Source organism: Bos javanicus, chromosome 29, assembly GCF_032452875.1.
Source record: "Bos javanicus breed banteng chromosome 29, ARS-OSU_banteng_1.0, whole genome shotgun sequence".
Taxonomy (NCBI): Eukaryota; Metazoa; Chordata; class Mammalia; order Artiodactyla; family Bovidae; genus Bos; species Bos javanicus.
The window spans coordinates 39,937,239-39,954,157 of NC_083896.1; the positions used below are offsets into that span (position 1 = coordinate 39,937,239).

Consider the following 16,919-nt stretch of genomic DNA (forward strand, 5'->3'; position numbering starts at 1 on the left):
CACAAAAATCCCTTGCATTCCTATACACTAATAATGAGAAAATAGAAAGAGAAATTAAGGAAACAATTCCATTCATCATTGCAATGAAAAGAATAAAATACTTAGGAATATATCTACCTAAAGAAACAAAAGACTTATATATAGAAAACACTGGCGAAAGAAACCAAAGAGGACACTAATAGATGGAGGAAATATATGATGTTCATGGATCGGAAGAATCAATATAGTGAAAATGAGTATACTACCCAAAGCAATCTATAGATTCAATGCAATCCCTATCAAGCTACCAACGGTATTTTTCACAGAGCTAGAACAAATAATTTCACAATTTGTATGGAAATACAAAAAACCTCGAATAGCCGAAGCAATCTTGAGAAAGAAGAATGAACTGGAGGAATCAACCTGCCTGACTTCAGGCTCTACTACAAAGCCACAGTCATCAAGACAGTATAGTACTGGCACAAAGACAGAAATATAAATCAATGGAACAAAATAGAAAGCCCAGAGATAAATCCATGCACCTATTGACACCTTATCTTTGACAAAGGAGGCAAGAATATACAATGGAGAAAAGACAATCTCTTTAACAAGTGGTGCTGGGAAAACTGGTCAACCACTTGTAAAACAATGAAACTAGAACACTTTCTAACACCATACACAAAAATAAACTCAAAATGGATTAAAGATCTAAATGTACAACCAGAAACTATAAAACTCCTAGAGGAGAACATAGGCAAAACATTCTCTGACACAAATCACAGCAGGATCCTCTATGACCCACCTCCCAGAATACTGGAAATAAAAGCAAAAATAAACAAATGGGACCTAATTAAAATTAAAAACCTTCTGCACAAAAAGGAAACGATAAGCAAGGTGAAAAGGCAGCCTTCAGAATGGGAGAAAATAATAGCAAATGAAGCAACTGACAAAGAACTAATCTCAAAAATATACAAGCAACTCCTGCAGCTCAATTCCAGAAATATAAACGACCCAATCAAAAAATGGACCAAAGAACTAAACAGACATTTCTCCAAAGAAGTCATACAGATGGCTAACAAACGCATGAAAAGATGCTCAATGTCACTCATTATCAGAGAAATGAAAATCAAAACCACAATGAGGTGCCATTTCACGCCAGTCAGAATGGCTGCAATCCAAAAGTCTACAAGCAATAAATGCTGGAGAGGGTGTGGAGAAAAGGGAACTCTCTTACACTATTGGTGGAAATGCAAACTAGTACAGCCACTATGGAGAACACTGTGGAGATTCCTTTAAAAAACTGGAAATAGAACTGCCTTATGACCCAGCAATCCCACTGCTGGGCATACACATCGAGGAAACAAGAATGCAAAAAGACACATGTACCCCAATGTTCATCGCAGCACTATTTATAATAGCCAGGACATGGACGCAACCTAGATGTCCATCACCAGATGAATGGATAAGAAAGCTGTGGCACATATACACAACGGAGTATTACTCAGCCATTAAAAAGAATACATTTGAATCAGTTCTAATGAGGTGGATGAATCTGGAGCCTATTATAAGGAGTGAAGTAAGCCAGAAAGAAAAACACCAAGACAGTATACTAACGCATATATATGGAATTTAGAAAGATGGTAACGATAACCCTGTTTGCGAGAGAGCAAAAGAGACACAGATGTATAGAACACTCTTTTGAACTCTGTGGGAGAGGGAGAGGGTGGGATGATTTGGGAGAATGGCATTGAAACATATATAATATCATATAAGAAACAAATTGCCAGTCCGGGTTCATTGCAGGATACAGGATGCTTGGGGCTGGTGCACTGGGATGACCCAGAGGGATGGTACAGGGAGGGAGTGGGAGGGGGGTTCTGGATGGAGAACACTGTACACCTGTGGTGGATTATGTATGGCAAAACCAGTACAATACTGTAAAGTAAAATAATAATAAATAAAAAGAAAAAAAAACAGCTTGAACGTCTGGAAGTTCACGGTGCATGTATTGCTGAAGCCTGGCTTGGAGAATTTTGAGCATTACTTTACTAGCATGTGAGATGAGTGCAATTGTGGGGTAGTTTGAGCATTCTTCGGCATTGCCTTTCTTTGGAATTGGAATGAAAAGTGACCTTTTCCAGTCCTGTGGCCACTGCTGAGTTTTCCAAATTTGCTCGCATATTGAGTGCACCACTTTCACAGCATCATCTTTCAGGATTTGAAATAGATCAACTGGAATTCCATCACCTCCACTAGCTTTGTTCGTAGTGATGCTTTCTAAGGCCCACTTGACTTCACATTCCAGGATGTCTGGCTCTAGGTGAGTGATCTTGCCATCATGATTATCTTGGTCATGAAGATCTTTTAGTCCCCTATAATATGGAGAGATTGAACTGTGCAGGTTGTCATGGGAACAGCTTGTTGTGTTACCCTAGGAGATAAAGTAAACTGACAAGAAACCAAAGGTCTTTACAACTCTCTTTGCAGTGTGATTTCAGGCTTGAAGTAGTGGCAAGGAAAGGGTGGCTGGTAAGGGTGAGGAAGGGAGTAATCAGAGCCAGTGCTTTAGCTCCTCCTAGAGCCAAGAAAACAGAAGTGCTGCTTCAATTAGGGTTCCAGTTATCTTCCACTAGATCCTAGGTGAGGAAATAGTGATACGTTGTCTCTGTGGAGGGAACATAGATCAACACCTGTTCCTTTTCTGTCTCAGGCCCAGTCTGATCCCCTCAGAGTGGGAGGTATCACCCCCACCAAAGAGCTGTTGTCTCTGTACCTGTGGATGCCTCCCCACTTCCCAGCCCTCTCCACCCTGTCTCGGGCCCCATGGGTCTGCAGTGGCTCCCACGGTGGCCTTGCTGTCACCTGTGCCTGACCCTCTGACTTCTGTCCTGGGATCTGAATCAAGGCAGAAAATCCAGGATGTATATGCCCGGTGAGGATGCTGCACTGTCTTCCATTTGCTCTGCAAGCCTGGGATCATGCTGTTTTATATTCTGTTCTTTTCTCTCAATTTCCTATTGGAAGGATTTCTCTTAACATTGAATACTATTTTCAGGCAGGTGGTTGCATGGTGGCCTGTCTCTGCTGTGGACACTTTATGTTGAATGGACTTTGGGATGGCTCGGATTTTCACTTTTGTTAGAGACTCTGAGGACTTTATCCTTGCTTCTTTATGTTTGTGGGTGCTTTTAGTCATAGATTTATATAAATCTTACAAGCAAAATTCCTGGGACAAAAGCTGTACTTATATTTAGGACAAACCATCACCCAAGACTGTACTAATTTGCACTCTTACAAGAAGGGTTCAAGATCTTCCTCTTTCCTGTTTTTCCTACCTTTTCTATCACTGAAGGCTATAAATCTTTGATCTACAATTTGGAATGGATAAAAGTGGAAGGAAGGTGGAGTAAGACTGTGGCTTTAAAGATCAGATTTATCCTCATGTTGGTGGCACAGGCTACAAATATAGAGCCTCAAGAGTAAGGAGTACATTAACAGGCACCAGCTCCCGTCCTGGGCTTAGGCTGATCTAGGGTGATTTTTCCAGGTGATATGGTGGCAGCCATGCTGAGACCATGCGTGTCTCCTGACATGGATGCAGGAGTGTGTTCAAGTGGAAGCATCTACTAACTCATCCATTCATTTAATTAAAGTGTATTTCTTGAGAGTGGCTACATATCTGTCACAAGTGTTGGAGCCAGAAGATAGGAGACATCTTTCCTTTGTACAATGGGGGTCATGCCTTCCCGGGGCTCATGGGGAGACAGTGAGCTAGCATCTGTAATTAACCAGAGCTGTTATTCTTGCTCTTATTGGTGGTTTCTCACCAACAGCACCATTGTTTATGGTTCCATGGAGAAAACTTGGAGAATGAGTTTGACAAACTGTTCACTTGCCTCCCCATTAAGCCTGGTTCATGATATTTACTGTTAAAGAAAAATAACTGATTCTGCTCTCACCTTTTCCTTGTTAATCAGCTCTGCAACTGGACCTCTTTCACTCCCTGCATGTCGCTCATAACCCAGGGCATTCCCAAAGTGGCCAGGCACATGTACCCAGGACATATGGCCAAGCTGCACACAGATAGTAACTTCAGGGTTTAAGGGTGTGTTTCAGGATCAGAGTGACAAGCCTAAAGTCAACACCCATCCCCTCACCCTATGCCAGCCTTTCCTTGTCTTCCTCAAGAGGAAGCCCTTTACTCCTCTGGCCTCCCATCCACACTATCGTTATTTTCTCCATCTGGCCCTCCCAGTTGGGAGTTGTCCCTTTATCTGTCTCCATGACTTGGAGGTAAGTTCCTAGCCCAGCTCTCTATCCCTGGGTTCCACCACAGCACCTAGCACATAGTAGGTGCTTAGTAAATTTGTACTGAAAGAAAAGATAACTGTGTTTTCCACCTTATTTATTCTTTCCTGCTCCTTCTCTATTCTGGATCTGACTCTGACCCTGCTGTCCCCAGCCTGGGCCTCTGCCTAGGGTCTCCAAATGGGAAAAAGTGATACTTCTACTCTAAAACTAGCAAACCATGGCAGCTTGAACCAAATGGTTTGTGGCTCTGCCCGTGAAAGAAGCTCAGAGAGGCTGAGGGCTCTGTGCACCCTGGATTCCCCCATTTACATGAATGGCATCCTCCCCAGCATCACTGGAGGTCAAAGGTAGGAGATTGCTGGACCCTGGAGGAGGGGGATGGTTCAGGAATCCACACGGGGCTGTCACTTGCAAAGTGGCACTGGAAAGGACAAAGCAGGTGTGGGTGGAAGAGAGCTGGTGATTGGGGTGGAGAAAGAGAAGGGAACCATCTCAGTGTAAAGGGCCTTACCCAGATCTCCCTGCAGCAGAAGGCCACTGCCAATGTTCCTCCAGAATGGCAAGAATACAGTATAATTTTATTACCCCTTACCATCTCTCTGAATGAGGAGGTGATGGAGTTAGTGGGGCAACCATAAACTCTTCCACGGTCTAGAACCTCCCCCTGACACTTCCTTTGTGGCTGCCTCTCTATCTCTAGTCATGTGATTCTGGAGTAAAATGTCAATCACATTTGGTGCAGGGTCAGGGCCACATGACCATGCTAGGGCCAATTATAGGACTCCATGCCCCGACCAATACAATTGGTCCAGAACTGGACTCAAGATCTGAGTTGGGTCAATCAGATCCCTCCCTGGAGCTCTGATGCCTTCTGAGTTTCTTTCCATACTGACTAGATGCTTTAGAGATATAAAGCCCTGGGGCAAACTGCAGAGTCCTTCAGTAGGTGTAGAAGCCTGAGGGAAGAAAGTTGTCAGGCTAAGAGAATCGAAGAGAAAGAGTGAGGATGTCAAACTGTGAGCTGATGGCTTCTGATTTCTTGGATCCAGTCCCTGAGATCTTTGGATCTGCTCTGGATCCTGTGTCCCAGATCCCGGATCCCCAGTATCCTTCCAATAAGCCTCCCCTTTCCTTGAAGTCAGTTGGAGTTGGGCTTCTCTCACTAGTAGTTCAGACTTGATTCTAGGTCCTGCCCAGATACGATCCACCTCTGCTACCCAAAGAGAGGCACCCATTCATATCAGCATCATTGAGATGAATCCTTTATTCTTTACTGAGAATAGGGCTTGCAGAGCTTCAAACATAGTTTACCAGCATCCCTGGCAGGTATGCACTGAGTTGAGAGAATGTGTGTTTGGAGTGGGCCTGCCTGATTCCTGAACAGCCACAGCATTTACACTGCAGGAGCCAGGCCAACCCTGTTGTTTCACAAACTGAGAAATACAACCTCAGGAAGACGTCACCCAGGATCCAGGTCTCCGTGGGATGCAAGCCCTCTGTGCCCCCTCGAATGCTGCTAATACAGACGTTCTGAGAACTCTGGGGAGACAGAAACACACATCAATCACCCTGGGCCACTACCTGCCACCCCTGTCGATATCCAGACCCGGCATACTTTTTGGTTTCATTTCCCTCCTTAGGTAAGAATCAAGTGGTTCTCTCAGCACCTGAGGAAGTGGGGTACAGCGAAGAACAAGAAGGGCCAAGACATGTGGTTGCCATGAGGCAGGTGGGTATGGGAAAGGAGGATTGGGAGTTTGGGATTATTAAATAAAAACTAATATAGAGGATGGATAAACAACAAAGTATTACTGTATAACAGTGGGAACTATATGCAATATCCTGTGATAAATTGCAATGGAAAACAATATGAAAAAATATATATATGTATATGTATAACTGAGTCACTTTGCTTTGCAGCAGAACTTAATGCAGCACTAAAAAATCAATACTTCAATCATTTTTTTAAAAGACCAAGAGTGTCCTGTAGCTCCCCTCATGCTCTGCTGTTTCTTCCCTTCTCACCTCCACTCACAGTTTACTCTGCAGAGAATGCCTGTTTTCTCTCTCTTCACCACAAACTGTTCTCTTCTTAAACATTTTTTATTTTAATACTTTGTTGTTTATCCATCCTCTATATGGTTTCATTTAATAAGCCCAAACTCCTAATCCTCCTTTCCCGTATCCCCCTGCCTCATGACAACCACATGTCTTGGCCCTTCTTGTTCTTGGGTGTACCCCACTTCCTCAGGTGATGAGGAAATACAATTTGATTTTATATTGTTATTTTATAGCCAAATAACAATATCGTGAGCTTCAGGTGGACAGTACAAGGAATCAGCCATACATATACATGTAGCCTTTCTCCCCCAAGGTTCCCCATCCAGGCTGCCACATAACATTGAGCAGAGTTCCAGGGCTACACAGTAGGTCGTTGTTGTTTATCCATCTTAAATATAGCAGGACCCACAACTTGTTCTTTATACTGCACTCAGGAAGCCTTCCTGGACATACTCTTACCCTCCGTGGCACTCGAGGTTGAGTTCAGTGACTTACCCTGATGCCCCCTTCGTCTGTAGACCTCATCACCCTTAATGTGCCCCCAGCACCCCTTTGCACAACCCCAGGGGGTACCATGTGCATGGAATCCAGTATAGTGTTGCCTCAACACAAGCAGGCTTCCTATGCCTCCATGAGGCTGGGGGTTTAGAATTACTGAAATTTCCTCTTTTCCTCAAAGCCTTCTTTGAGCCTGCCAGCCTGCTCTGAACTCCCATAGGGAGCTGACATTAAGTCTTAACCTTGTGCCAGAGCTGTGCAGTCACTGTGCACCCTTTATTCACCTTAGCATCCAACCTCCCCACAGAGGGGTCGGGTACCCCAACTCACAGAGGGGAGAACTGGGGCTTAGCAAGGAGAAGTTGTAGCTGAGGACTGGGGTAACCAGGTAGGTTAACATCCAAACCAGGACAACTGTGAGAAGGGAAGGGAGACTGTCAACCCCCATGGTGGGACAGCACATTGGGACTGTCCCCAGCCATCCTCCTTGTCACATGGCCTATTTCACAGATTGCTAGAGCTGATTTTCCAGGTTTATCCCTTTGAAGGCTTTGGTTGAACTGAAGCCTTTTGAGGGCAGAGGACTTTAGCGTTCCCTTCTCCTTATGCCAGGTATCATGCCAGCATGGGATGGTGTCTCCGCATTTCTTTCCAGAGGATAGATGTGCCAGACTGTCCTTTACTCTTAATCACGTGGTTGGTTTTGTGGGAGGCACTGGCCCAGCCACAGGGGCTCAGCAACATCTGCAATGGTGTGACTTTGCCTGCAGAGGGCGCCCTCCTCCCAGCAGCAGCCCAAAGAGGATTCCTGCAAGTCCCAGGTTTGAGAGCCAGCCCACAGGATTGGCCCCTCACCTGCCGAATATAGATTTGAGGGGGCACAGGGTAGTCAGTGCCGTTGATCGTGAAGATGAAAGGAGGCAGAGCCCCAATGCTCTAACATGAAACCACATGCTGTAAGAGAAAGAGGGAGGTGGGAGGTTGGTCCTGCTGATCCTTGGTATGCAAGGAGACCAGGAGTGACCCTGTGGCATGACCCTTCACCTTGTGATCCTTGGAGGCAATAGCATCGATGAGTTTCTGGATGTTGGTAACCACTCTACTTGGGCCAATCAGCAAAGAGGTCCCAGTGTCCACAAGGGCCTGACATCCACCGGAACAACGAATCACCATCCCGTTCATGGAGATGCTGGGAGACAGTGGGACAAAGCGTGCACCAGGGTCACTCTGAGTCTCCCCCACAACTGTCCCCTCCCTGAAAGTCTCCTGAACAGTCAGAGCTTCAGCTCTTGCCCTGACTCTTTTCCTTTGCTCTGGTCGTGTCACCTTCTTTGACATCCTTGAATGCAGTACTTGAAACCACCAGGCCCTTTCACTCCTCAGGGCTTTGACAGGTTCTTGTCGCCCTTCTTAGAAGACCACCATCACCTTTGTCTAGCTAATTTCTCCTCGTTTTCCAGGTTCCAGCTTAATTGCCACATTTTTAGGGAAGTCTTTCCCCTGAAGTAGATTAGTCTCCTGTCTTGGTCACTCTCTCTAGACTCTTCCTCATGTCTAGCATGCACCAAAGTGGTAATTCACTATGTGTGTGAGTCATTTCATGTACATATGCCTTACTAAATATTAGGGCAAGTTTTATTCTCATTGCCTCACTAAAGTGCCTGGCACAGAGTGGATGCACAATGTTTGTTGAAGGAATGAATGAATAATTGAAAAAATGAATGATGAACACCCAGAGACCTGTATCTGGTTTCTGACCAATGATGGGTCAACCAACATAGTGAAAATGGAGGTTCCCTGGGGCAACAGATGCTTAGAGTGGTGGTGGGGGCGACACAGGCTCCCTGGGAGAGATTGTCTCCCAGCACTGGCTCCTCACCAGGCTCAGACACTGAGGCCCTGGCCAGGGGATGCCCAAGCTAGCCCAGAGGACCTCCAAAGGACAGCTCAGTTTTTCTCTGAGAGTATCACATAGAATCTCCTCAATTATTGCCCCTTGTTCTCAGCCACTTCTGGAACCCAGCTTCCTGATTCTGTAAGTCACAGCCCTTGCCCCACCGTGTGCCCAGTATGTGGGGTGGAGAGCTACGGTTACATGGGATATCTCTTTTTATGAGTTGCTCTCAGGTCTCAAGACTGCGGTCAACCTCTCTCCACTGGTGACTGACTAACTGACTAACTCCAACTGACTAACTTCTCCCAAAGGAGATCAGTTTTCCCCATTTTTTTCAGGACTTTGTTTTTTTAACTGCCTATTCTATGTGCTGAGAACTCGCTTGGTCCCGGTAACCCTGGACAGTTGGTCATCTTATCACAACCCTATGATGAAACTCTTGTGATCCTCTGTTCACTCAAGCCATGCTCCCTGCCTCACAGCACAGTGAGTGCAGCCCTCCCCGGGCTGCCCAGTCCTCTCTGGATCATCTCAGGACCTGGTGAGAAGTCTCTGCAGGAGGCTGTGGTGATTATGAACCCATGGGTGTGTGTCTGTGTTTATGTGTATGTTTGTGTGTCTGTGTGTGTGTCTGTCTGCTTGTGTGTGTTTATATCTGTGCCTCTGTGTGTGTCTGTGTGTATGTCTATGTTTGTGTGTGTGCATCTGTGTATGTGTCTATGTGTGTATGTCTGTGTGTATGTCTGTGTGTGTGTGTCTGAGTGTGTGTCTGTGTGTATCTGTGTTTGTGTGTCTGTGTGTGTGTCTATGTGTGTGTGTGTCTGTGTCTGTGTGTCTGTGTGTGTCTATGTGTGTGTGTGTGTCTGTGTCTGTGTGTCTGTGTGTGTCTATGTGTGTGTGTCTGTGTGTGTCTTTGTGTGTATCTGTGTTTGTGTGTGTGTTTGTGTGTCTGTCTGTGTGTATCTGTGTTTGTGTGTGTGTTTGTATATGTCTGTGTGTGTACGTATCTGTCTGCTTGTGTGTGTTTATATCTATGCCTGTGTGTGCATCTGTGTGTCTCTGTGTGTTTGTGTGTATGTTTGTATCTGTCTGTGTGTGTGTTTCTATGTGTGTATATCTGTGTGTGTGTATCTGTGTTTGTGTGTCTGTGTGCGTGTGTCTGTGTGTGTGTGTATCTGTCTGCTTGTGTGTGTTTGTATCTGTGCCTGTGTGTGCATCTGTGTGTCTCTGTGTGTTTGTGTGTGTATTTGTATACATCTGTGTGTGTGTTTGTGTGTGTGTATCCGTGTGTGTGTATTGTCTGCTTGTGTGTGTTTGTATCTGTGCCTGTGTGTGCATCTGTGTGTCTCTGTGTGTTTGTATACATCTGTGTGTGTGTTTGTGTGTGTGTATCTGTGTGTGTGTATCTGTGTGTGTGTCTGTGTGTGTGTGTCTGTTTATGTGTGTCTGCGTGTGTGTATCTGTGTGTGTGTCTGTGTGTCTGTGTGTGTATATCTGTCTGCTTGTGTGTGCTTGTATCAGTGCCTGTGTGTGCATCTGTGTGTCTCTGTGTGTTTGTGTGTGTGTTTGTATTTCTGTGTGTGTATCTGTGTTTGTGTGCGTGTTTGTATCTGTGTGTGTGTCTGTGTGTATGTATCTGTGTGTGTATCTGTGTGTATCTGTGTGTGTGTGTATCTGTGTGTGTATCTGTGTATGTGTGTCTGTGTGTGTGTTATCTGTATGTGTGTGTCTGTGTGTGTGTCTGTGTGTGTTTGTATCTGTCTGCTTGTATGTGTTTGTATCTGTACCTGTGTGTGCATCTGTGTGTCTCTGTGTGTTTGTGTGTGTGTTTGTATATGTCTCTGTGTGTGTTTGTGTGTTTGTATATGTCTGTGTGTGTGTTTGTGTGTGTATCTGTGTGTGTCTGTGTATGTGTATCTGTGTGTGTACCTGTCTGCTTGTGCATGTTTGTATCTGTGCCTGTGTGTGCATCTGTGTGTCTCTGTGTGTTTGTATGTATGTCTCTGTGTGTGTGCATCTGTATCTCTCTGTGTGCTTGTATGTGTGTCTGTGGGGTGCAGTGTAGGTTTGGGTGTTTGACAAAGTGTCTGAGAGCATGTTTATGTCAGCATGTGTCCATGCACACGTGTGAGAGCATCACTTGCGGTGACCCTCAGAGGGAGAGGCTTGCCTGTCCATGGCTATCTGCCAGTACCCAGCTTTGGTCACTGGTACCCAGTTGGGCTCTCCATTGTAGTCGGCGTGGTCCACTCCATCAATCATCACCACACTGCCACTCTCCTTCTGGCTGTCGTGAGAAGGAAGAGAGGGGCTTTCTGGAGGAGAGAAATTGCCAGGCACTGTGTGAGGGCTGGGCTTGTCCACCCATCAGAGGCACTACTAGAGTCCCCATTTTATAGATGCAGAAGTTGAGGTTCAGAAGGATTGAGAACCCAACCAAAGATGGTCACCAACCAATGAGTGGCACAGAAGAGGTTCAAAGCTGGGCAAACTGACTGGGCTTCTAAAGAGAGCCTGGTCCTCTCCAGTGACCTGAGTGCTCCCAGATCCCCTCAGGGTACACCATGCTGGAGGGGTCTGGCATTTTCCTTACCTAAACTGTCATTTTTCAGAAAAGCCAAGTCCTGAAGTCACCAAGGGCATGGGTTCAGGGGCACCCAGGGTCGGCTTCACTGATGTGTGACCTGCACCATCCATGATGTACTACCCATGAGGCCCCATATTCAGCAGGCCCCTCACCTCTGTCACCCTGTCTTTAAATTCCTAATACTTGTTGAACAAGGGGTCCAACAGTTTCATTTTGCACTGGCTCCTGCAAACTGTGTAGCTCATCCTGGGCTCCCAGTGAAATGTTAGCAAGGAAGGAAACATTCCCGCCATCCCTCTCTTTTCTTCCATATCAAGTCCCTCAGAAAATCCTATTCTCTTTTCCTCCAACCCATTTCCTGACATCTATCATTGCTCTCTCTTCCCTCCATCCCCATGGACCAAGCTGCTGCCCTTGAGCCCACAAGCACAGTTGTGTTTCAATAAAGTTTTATTTACAAAAACCAGTGGTGGGGCCAGATGTGACCTTGGGGTCACAGTTTCCATGGGCTAGACTATCCGTCAGGAAAAAGGTGGTCTATAATTTTTCACATAACTGCAAGCATCTTACAGCTAATTTGAAGAGAGAGCTTGTCCAGCTCAGACTTACGTGCTCAAGTAGAAGGCAAAGACAGGCTCAGAAATGACACCTTGTTCCTCCAGGTTGTCAAAGATGGGGGTTATCTCTGGGGTGGGGAAGCTGGGGTATCTCAAGCCCAGGATGCCATCAAAGCGCACATGACTGAAACCGAACTTCTCCAGGCTCAGGCCAAATGGCTGGGCAGTGCTAACAAGGTTGCCAATCTGTGGAAGAGGAGAGTGTTCCAACATCATGGTTTGGGAAGTGGGGCTGAGACAAGTTGGTATGGCAATAGCATTAGAATCACAGAGAATAGCTGAGACCTGGCCTTGGCCTCACTTAATCTCAGATGGTGAGACCAAGCTGTGACAAGAATTCAGGTTCCATTTGTGTGGGGCTGTGTATTTAACAACAGCTGCTCCTCTGGCAAACATCATCTGAATGAGTCAAGTTGACCTCATGCCTTCTGTACATATGGCTCAATCAAGACTCAGGACCAAGCGGTTCCCCCTTGTGGACAAAATGCATAGAGTGCAGGGTAGCCTTCTCTTTGGCATCACTATGATCTGATAGCAGAAATGGACAGAATTCATTGAGGTGCATTGTGGATTCTACATCTGCCCAGAAGACAGAAGTCCATTATACAATGTCACTGGAAGGGTTCTTATGAAAACTCTGCCTGGGAAACATGCACTTGGGTATGTCTATTTGTGTGGGGGGGAGGGGTGGGTGGTGGAATACTCAGGTACTTTGGAGGAAGCAGATCATAGCTTTTATTAGATTCTCAAAAGCCCAACAGAGTGAGAAACCATTTATCAGGCCCCTCCTACATCTGTGACCTCTGCTTTCCCAGGCTGGATACCTGAAGCCCCAGACTTCCCCCAGAGGACCCAGATCACTTTTGTCCTCTCCCCAAACACCCCACACCAATTTGAGTCATGACTGGGCAGACCAGCTCTACTACTTACCAGATGTGTGACCTTGGCCAGACCCTTGGTCTCTGCACTTCAGTTCCCTCATCTGTATCATGGAGCTAATCATAGTACCTGCTGTGTGAGGTTGTTGCAGGATTAAACCAGTTATTTGCAAGAAAGTGCCCAGCTCAGTCTGAAAATATGAAAGTGGGTGCTTTTTCCTCATCTCTCCCTGCTCCCAACAAAATGAACCTTGAGCTTCTCATGGGCAAAGGAGCTGCAAGTCCACACTCCAGGCCCCTCTCTGAATTAGTCACTCTGGGAATTTGTGTGTCAGCAAGGGTGCTGTCTCCCTAGGAACAGGGTCCTGAGGTGTAAGCAGTGGTCGTTCCCAAGCCAGTCCTGACTCAGCTTCTGTTGCCATGTTACCTGAATGGTGTCATAACCAAGATCTGAGCTCATCCTCCCAGATCCGTAGATGATGTTGAAGGACTTGTTTGTATACCAGAAGGTGGAGGACTCTTGAGGGTTGAAGGTAATATGTGTATCTGCAGACCCAAGAGATGAGTGTCTGTCAGTTGCCAAGGGTAGAGAAGGGGGTGGGAAGGTGAGTACAAGATGGGGTGAGGGGTGGGTACTCACAACAGGCAGGACTGGAACAGTTGATGGAAGGCACCCACAGTTTAGATGAGCCAGTTTCAAAGAGGACCTGGAACTCCTTAGTGGATGTTCCAATGGTGATGTTACCAAAATAGGCTAGCTATGGGAGCCAAAGAGGGTGGGTCAGTGCAGATCTGGCTCCCCTCAGTTCCCACACTGCTGTCTCCCTCTGGGTGTCACATGTGTCCTGAGATCATCTTCCAAATGCTATGCAGCTAACAGGCTTTGTTCACAAGGGTGTCTGCATTTGATCTCCCCTGCCCCGCCCCACCCCACCACCCCCCCCCCCGCCCTGTGCTCTGCAGCATGTGGGATATTAGCTTCACGACGAGGTATTGAAGCAGCACCTCCTGCACTGGAAGCCCGGAGTCATAACTACTGGAGCCCCAGGGCAGTCCACTGACTTCATCTGAAAAACTCTGCAGCCTCTTCTTCAAGCCCCAGTCTGAGTGCCTCCTTCTCCATGTGGTCCTCCCAGGTCACCCCCAGGCCACTCCCTCTAAACTCAGACCACGTCCCATATACACCACACAGGTGGCCCTTCCATTTGACATGTATTTACTCTTTGCCTCTATCTAAGGATGGCCTGTGCATTCGTGAAGAAGAAGTAAGACTTTTTCTAAAGTCAATAACTATGAATATAGTGTCAGGTTATTACGTCCTCAAGTGCCTTATTGGCTCAGTACATTTTTACTATTATCATTCCTGGATCTTAAGAGGATAAACTTTCTCTGCCTGGGGTTTCACACTTGATGTACAGTTGGCTTTATCTTTTGATTGGTTATAGTTCACCCTTTATCTGTAACTCAATGGCTCACTTCTTTCAGAAAGAACAATCTCCCTCAAACTAATATCTTTGGCACAGAAATGGGTGTTCACCAGCTAGCTAATAATCCTGGGCCCAGCCAACACAGCCCAAGAGTAGAGGATGAGAGTGCCTTCTCCTCTGGGAATGGGGTCCTTGTTCCCCACCGTTTCTGCCTCCTGCAGGAGCCCCAGCCCCAACATCCCACCTGGCACCTCCAGGTGAGCCCCAGTGCTAGGCCAGAGCACCAGGGGGCGCTGTGGAGTACCATCCTCCGAATATACTCACATCCATTAAATTCTTCAGGGGTTGAGATAAGAATTTCTGGTCATGAAAGGAATTCTGGGACAGGTGGTAAGCTTGTTCCTCCAGGAAATTGTTCAGCAAGTTTTTTTTTTTTCCATGAGAGTTTCTCGCATGGTCTTCATCTTCATTAGAGGGATTCTTCCACCAAGCATGCAGAAAAGGAAATGAAGAAGCAGCAGTCAGCTGTCTGTGTTATAGTATGACTGCCATACCTGGTATTATAAGGGTACTGTATATTTTCCAGGCATTTTTATGTGTATCATCTTTTTATCAGAATACCATGCAAAGACCATGTCAGAGACCTCCATCTGAATACAGGTTCTGCTGTTTAATCATCAGTTCAGTCACTCAGTTGTGTCCAACTCTTTGCGACCCCATGGACTGCAGCACACCAGGCTTCCCTGTCTATCACCAACTCCTGGAGCTTGCTCAAACTCATGTCCATTGAGTCAGTGATGCCATCCAACCATCTTATCCTCTGTCATCCCCTTCTCCTGCTGCCTTCAACCTTTCCCAGGACCAGGGTCTTTTCCAATGAGTCAGTTCTTCCCGTCAGGTGGCCAAAGTATTGGAGCTTCAGCTTCAGCATCAGTCCTTCCAATGAATATTCAGGACTGATTTCCTTTAGGATTGACTTGTCAGATCTCCTTGCAGTCCAAGGGACTCTCAAGAGTCTTCTCCAACACCACAGTTCAAAAGCATCACGTGTAATCATGAGTAAGCCATATGACCATTTGGAGTCTCGGTTTCCCTTTGATAAAAAAGGTGGAATGTAATAATCCCCACTCCCAGTGTAGAATGTTTTGCATGTTAAGTAACATGATGGATGTAATGTATGTGTTATATAAGAAGTCTCAACAATGAAAGCCTTTGCTGTGGCCATCCCACTGTATCTTTCTTAAGCTTTGAGAGGGAGTTAAAAGGGGCATCAATATCCTCTTTTTTACAGGGGAGGAATTTGAAATTTAGGGAGTCTGTGACTTGGTTATGGTCACACTGCTTGTCAGAGGGAAAACAGACAAGAATTACCCCACCACACTTTCTCCAGGGTTGAATAGAAGAGAGCGGTGAGAGAGGAAGCTAGAAGATGGGAAACAAATTAAGGAAATTAAGAGGATAAAGAATCAAGGAAGCATCAAAATTGAAAAACTGAAAGAAAACAACACAGAGAATTCTGAACACAAAAAGACATTGAAAAAGATGAAAAGATAAATGGGAGACATCAAGATAAAGACAGACACATACACACAAAATTAGAGAGAGAGGAGAGAGGAGACCTAGAAGCAAATGAAAGAGAAATGCTTTTCCACAGAACCACACTTACAGTTGCATAGGTTGTGCACTGAAGAATTCCAGAGTGCCATCTAAATATAGATCATTTTGTGACTGGCACCCGCAGAATTGTGCAACTCTGCAGGCCTACTGAGGACCCTGGAGCCCCATTATACCCATGGCAAGGACTTATCAATAAGTGAGGGTTGAACTTTAAAACTGTCAAAGAATAATTGCATATTACCTCCTAACCCAGAAAGAGAGGATGCCACTTACAGTCCCTGTACCTACATGACTACACACTCTGAGAGGGCCACCAGCCCGAGGAGCCCAAGCCACTTCATGCTTCTTTCCTGGGTCCAAGTACTCAGGAATGAGCAGGTTCTTAGCATGTAGTGGTGACAAGGAGCTCCTAGTTATATATGCTCATACCTGCCCTAATTGTTTCCTAATTTATCTAAGTGTCCTGGCATGTCTTATACCCAGAGTTCCTTTATGAGAGGCAATTCATCAACCCAATTCATGTTTCCTCTGAGGAATCTACAACCTTCCCTGTTGGTAACTTCTGCCTTATAACAACTAATCTCATCCCTAAGGACCCAAATGGTGAAAAGTTTCAGTGGCCAAGGCTCCTAAGGTCCTCTGTCTCACAGAAGTTGAGTGCCAACTGGTCTACCACTCCCTGCTCTGAGTCCATCATCGATGGATGCGGTGTCTTACTCTTTCTTCAGGGAACCCCTGGCTGAGCGATGTTGGATGGGCTGAGACTAGCCTGTATTCAAGAAACTTGTCCCCTCTTTGATGCTCAAAAAAGACCTTGGATCTCTGAAGACCTCAGTTGGGCAGGGTGGAGGGGAGGGAATGCAACCAATCATGTTCTTTGAGGTTTTTGTTTAAAGGATCTGGTTAGAGAAAAAGGACAGACTCACAGGGCAAGGCTGGGCATTCCCAGATCCAATTGATTGTGAGTTGAGTTCTACTAGACTTAAGGGTCAGGTGCTGATGTTAGTCACAGGCCACCTTTGGAGAAGTAATGGAGGAAAGAGATTTTTC

At 46.0% G+C, this 16,919-nt stretch overlaps 1 protein-coding gene across 1 annotated transcript; it reads right to left on the bottom strand.

The window, feature by feature from the left end:
• Nucleotides 1-4,621: 4,621 nt before the first annotated feature.
• Nucleotides 4,622-14,559, bottom strand: LOC133241719 (pregnancy-associated glycoprotein 2-like). Its single transcript, XM_061407644.1, has 9 exons — nt 14,497-14,559; nt 13,466-13,583; nt 13,253-13,371; nt 11,940-12,133; nt 10,938-11,030; nt 7,894-8,038; nt 7,705-7,785; nt 5,725-5,829; nt 4,622-4,711 (listed from the first exon to the last, which is right to left on the bottom strand). Exons 1-9 carry the CDS (start codon nt 14,557-14,559, stop codon nt 4,622-4,624), a joined length of 1,008 nt encoding a protein of 335 aa, XP_061263628.1.
• Nucleotides 14,560-16,919: the final 2,360 nt, after the last annotated feature.

Bases quoted from the DNA above. Each gene is read 5' to 3' on its own strand.
- LOC133241719 (XM_061407644.1), bottom strand. From the start codon at position 14,559: ATGGTACTCCACAGCGCCCCCTGGTGCTCTGGCCTAGCACTGGGGCTC. The intron at 13,372-13,465 runs GTGAGTACCCAC...TTGGGTCTGCAG, and splicing joins CTGTTCCAGTCCTGCCTGTT to ATACACATATTACCTTCAAC. The intron at 4,712-5,724 runs GTTTGTGAAACA...TGTCCTTTCCAG, and splicing joins TCCTGAGGTTGTATTTCTCA to TGCCACTTTGCAAGTGACAG.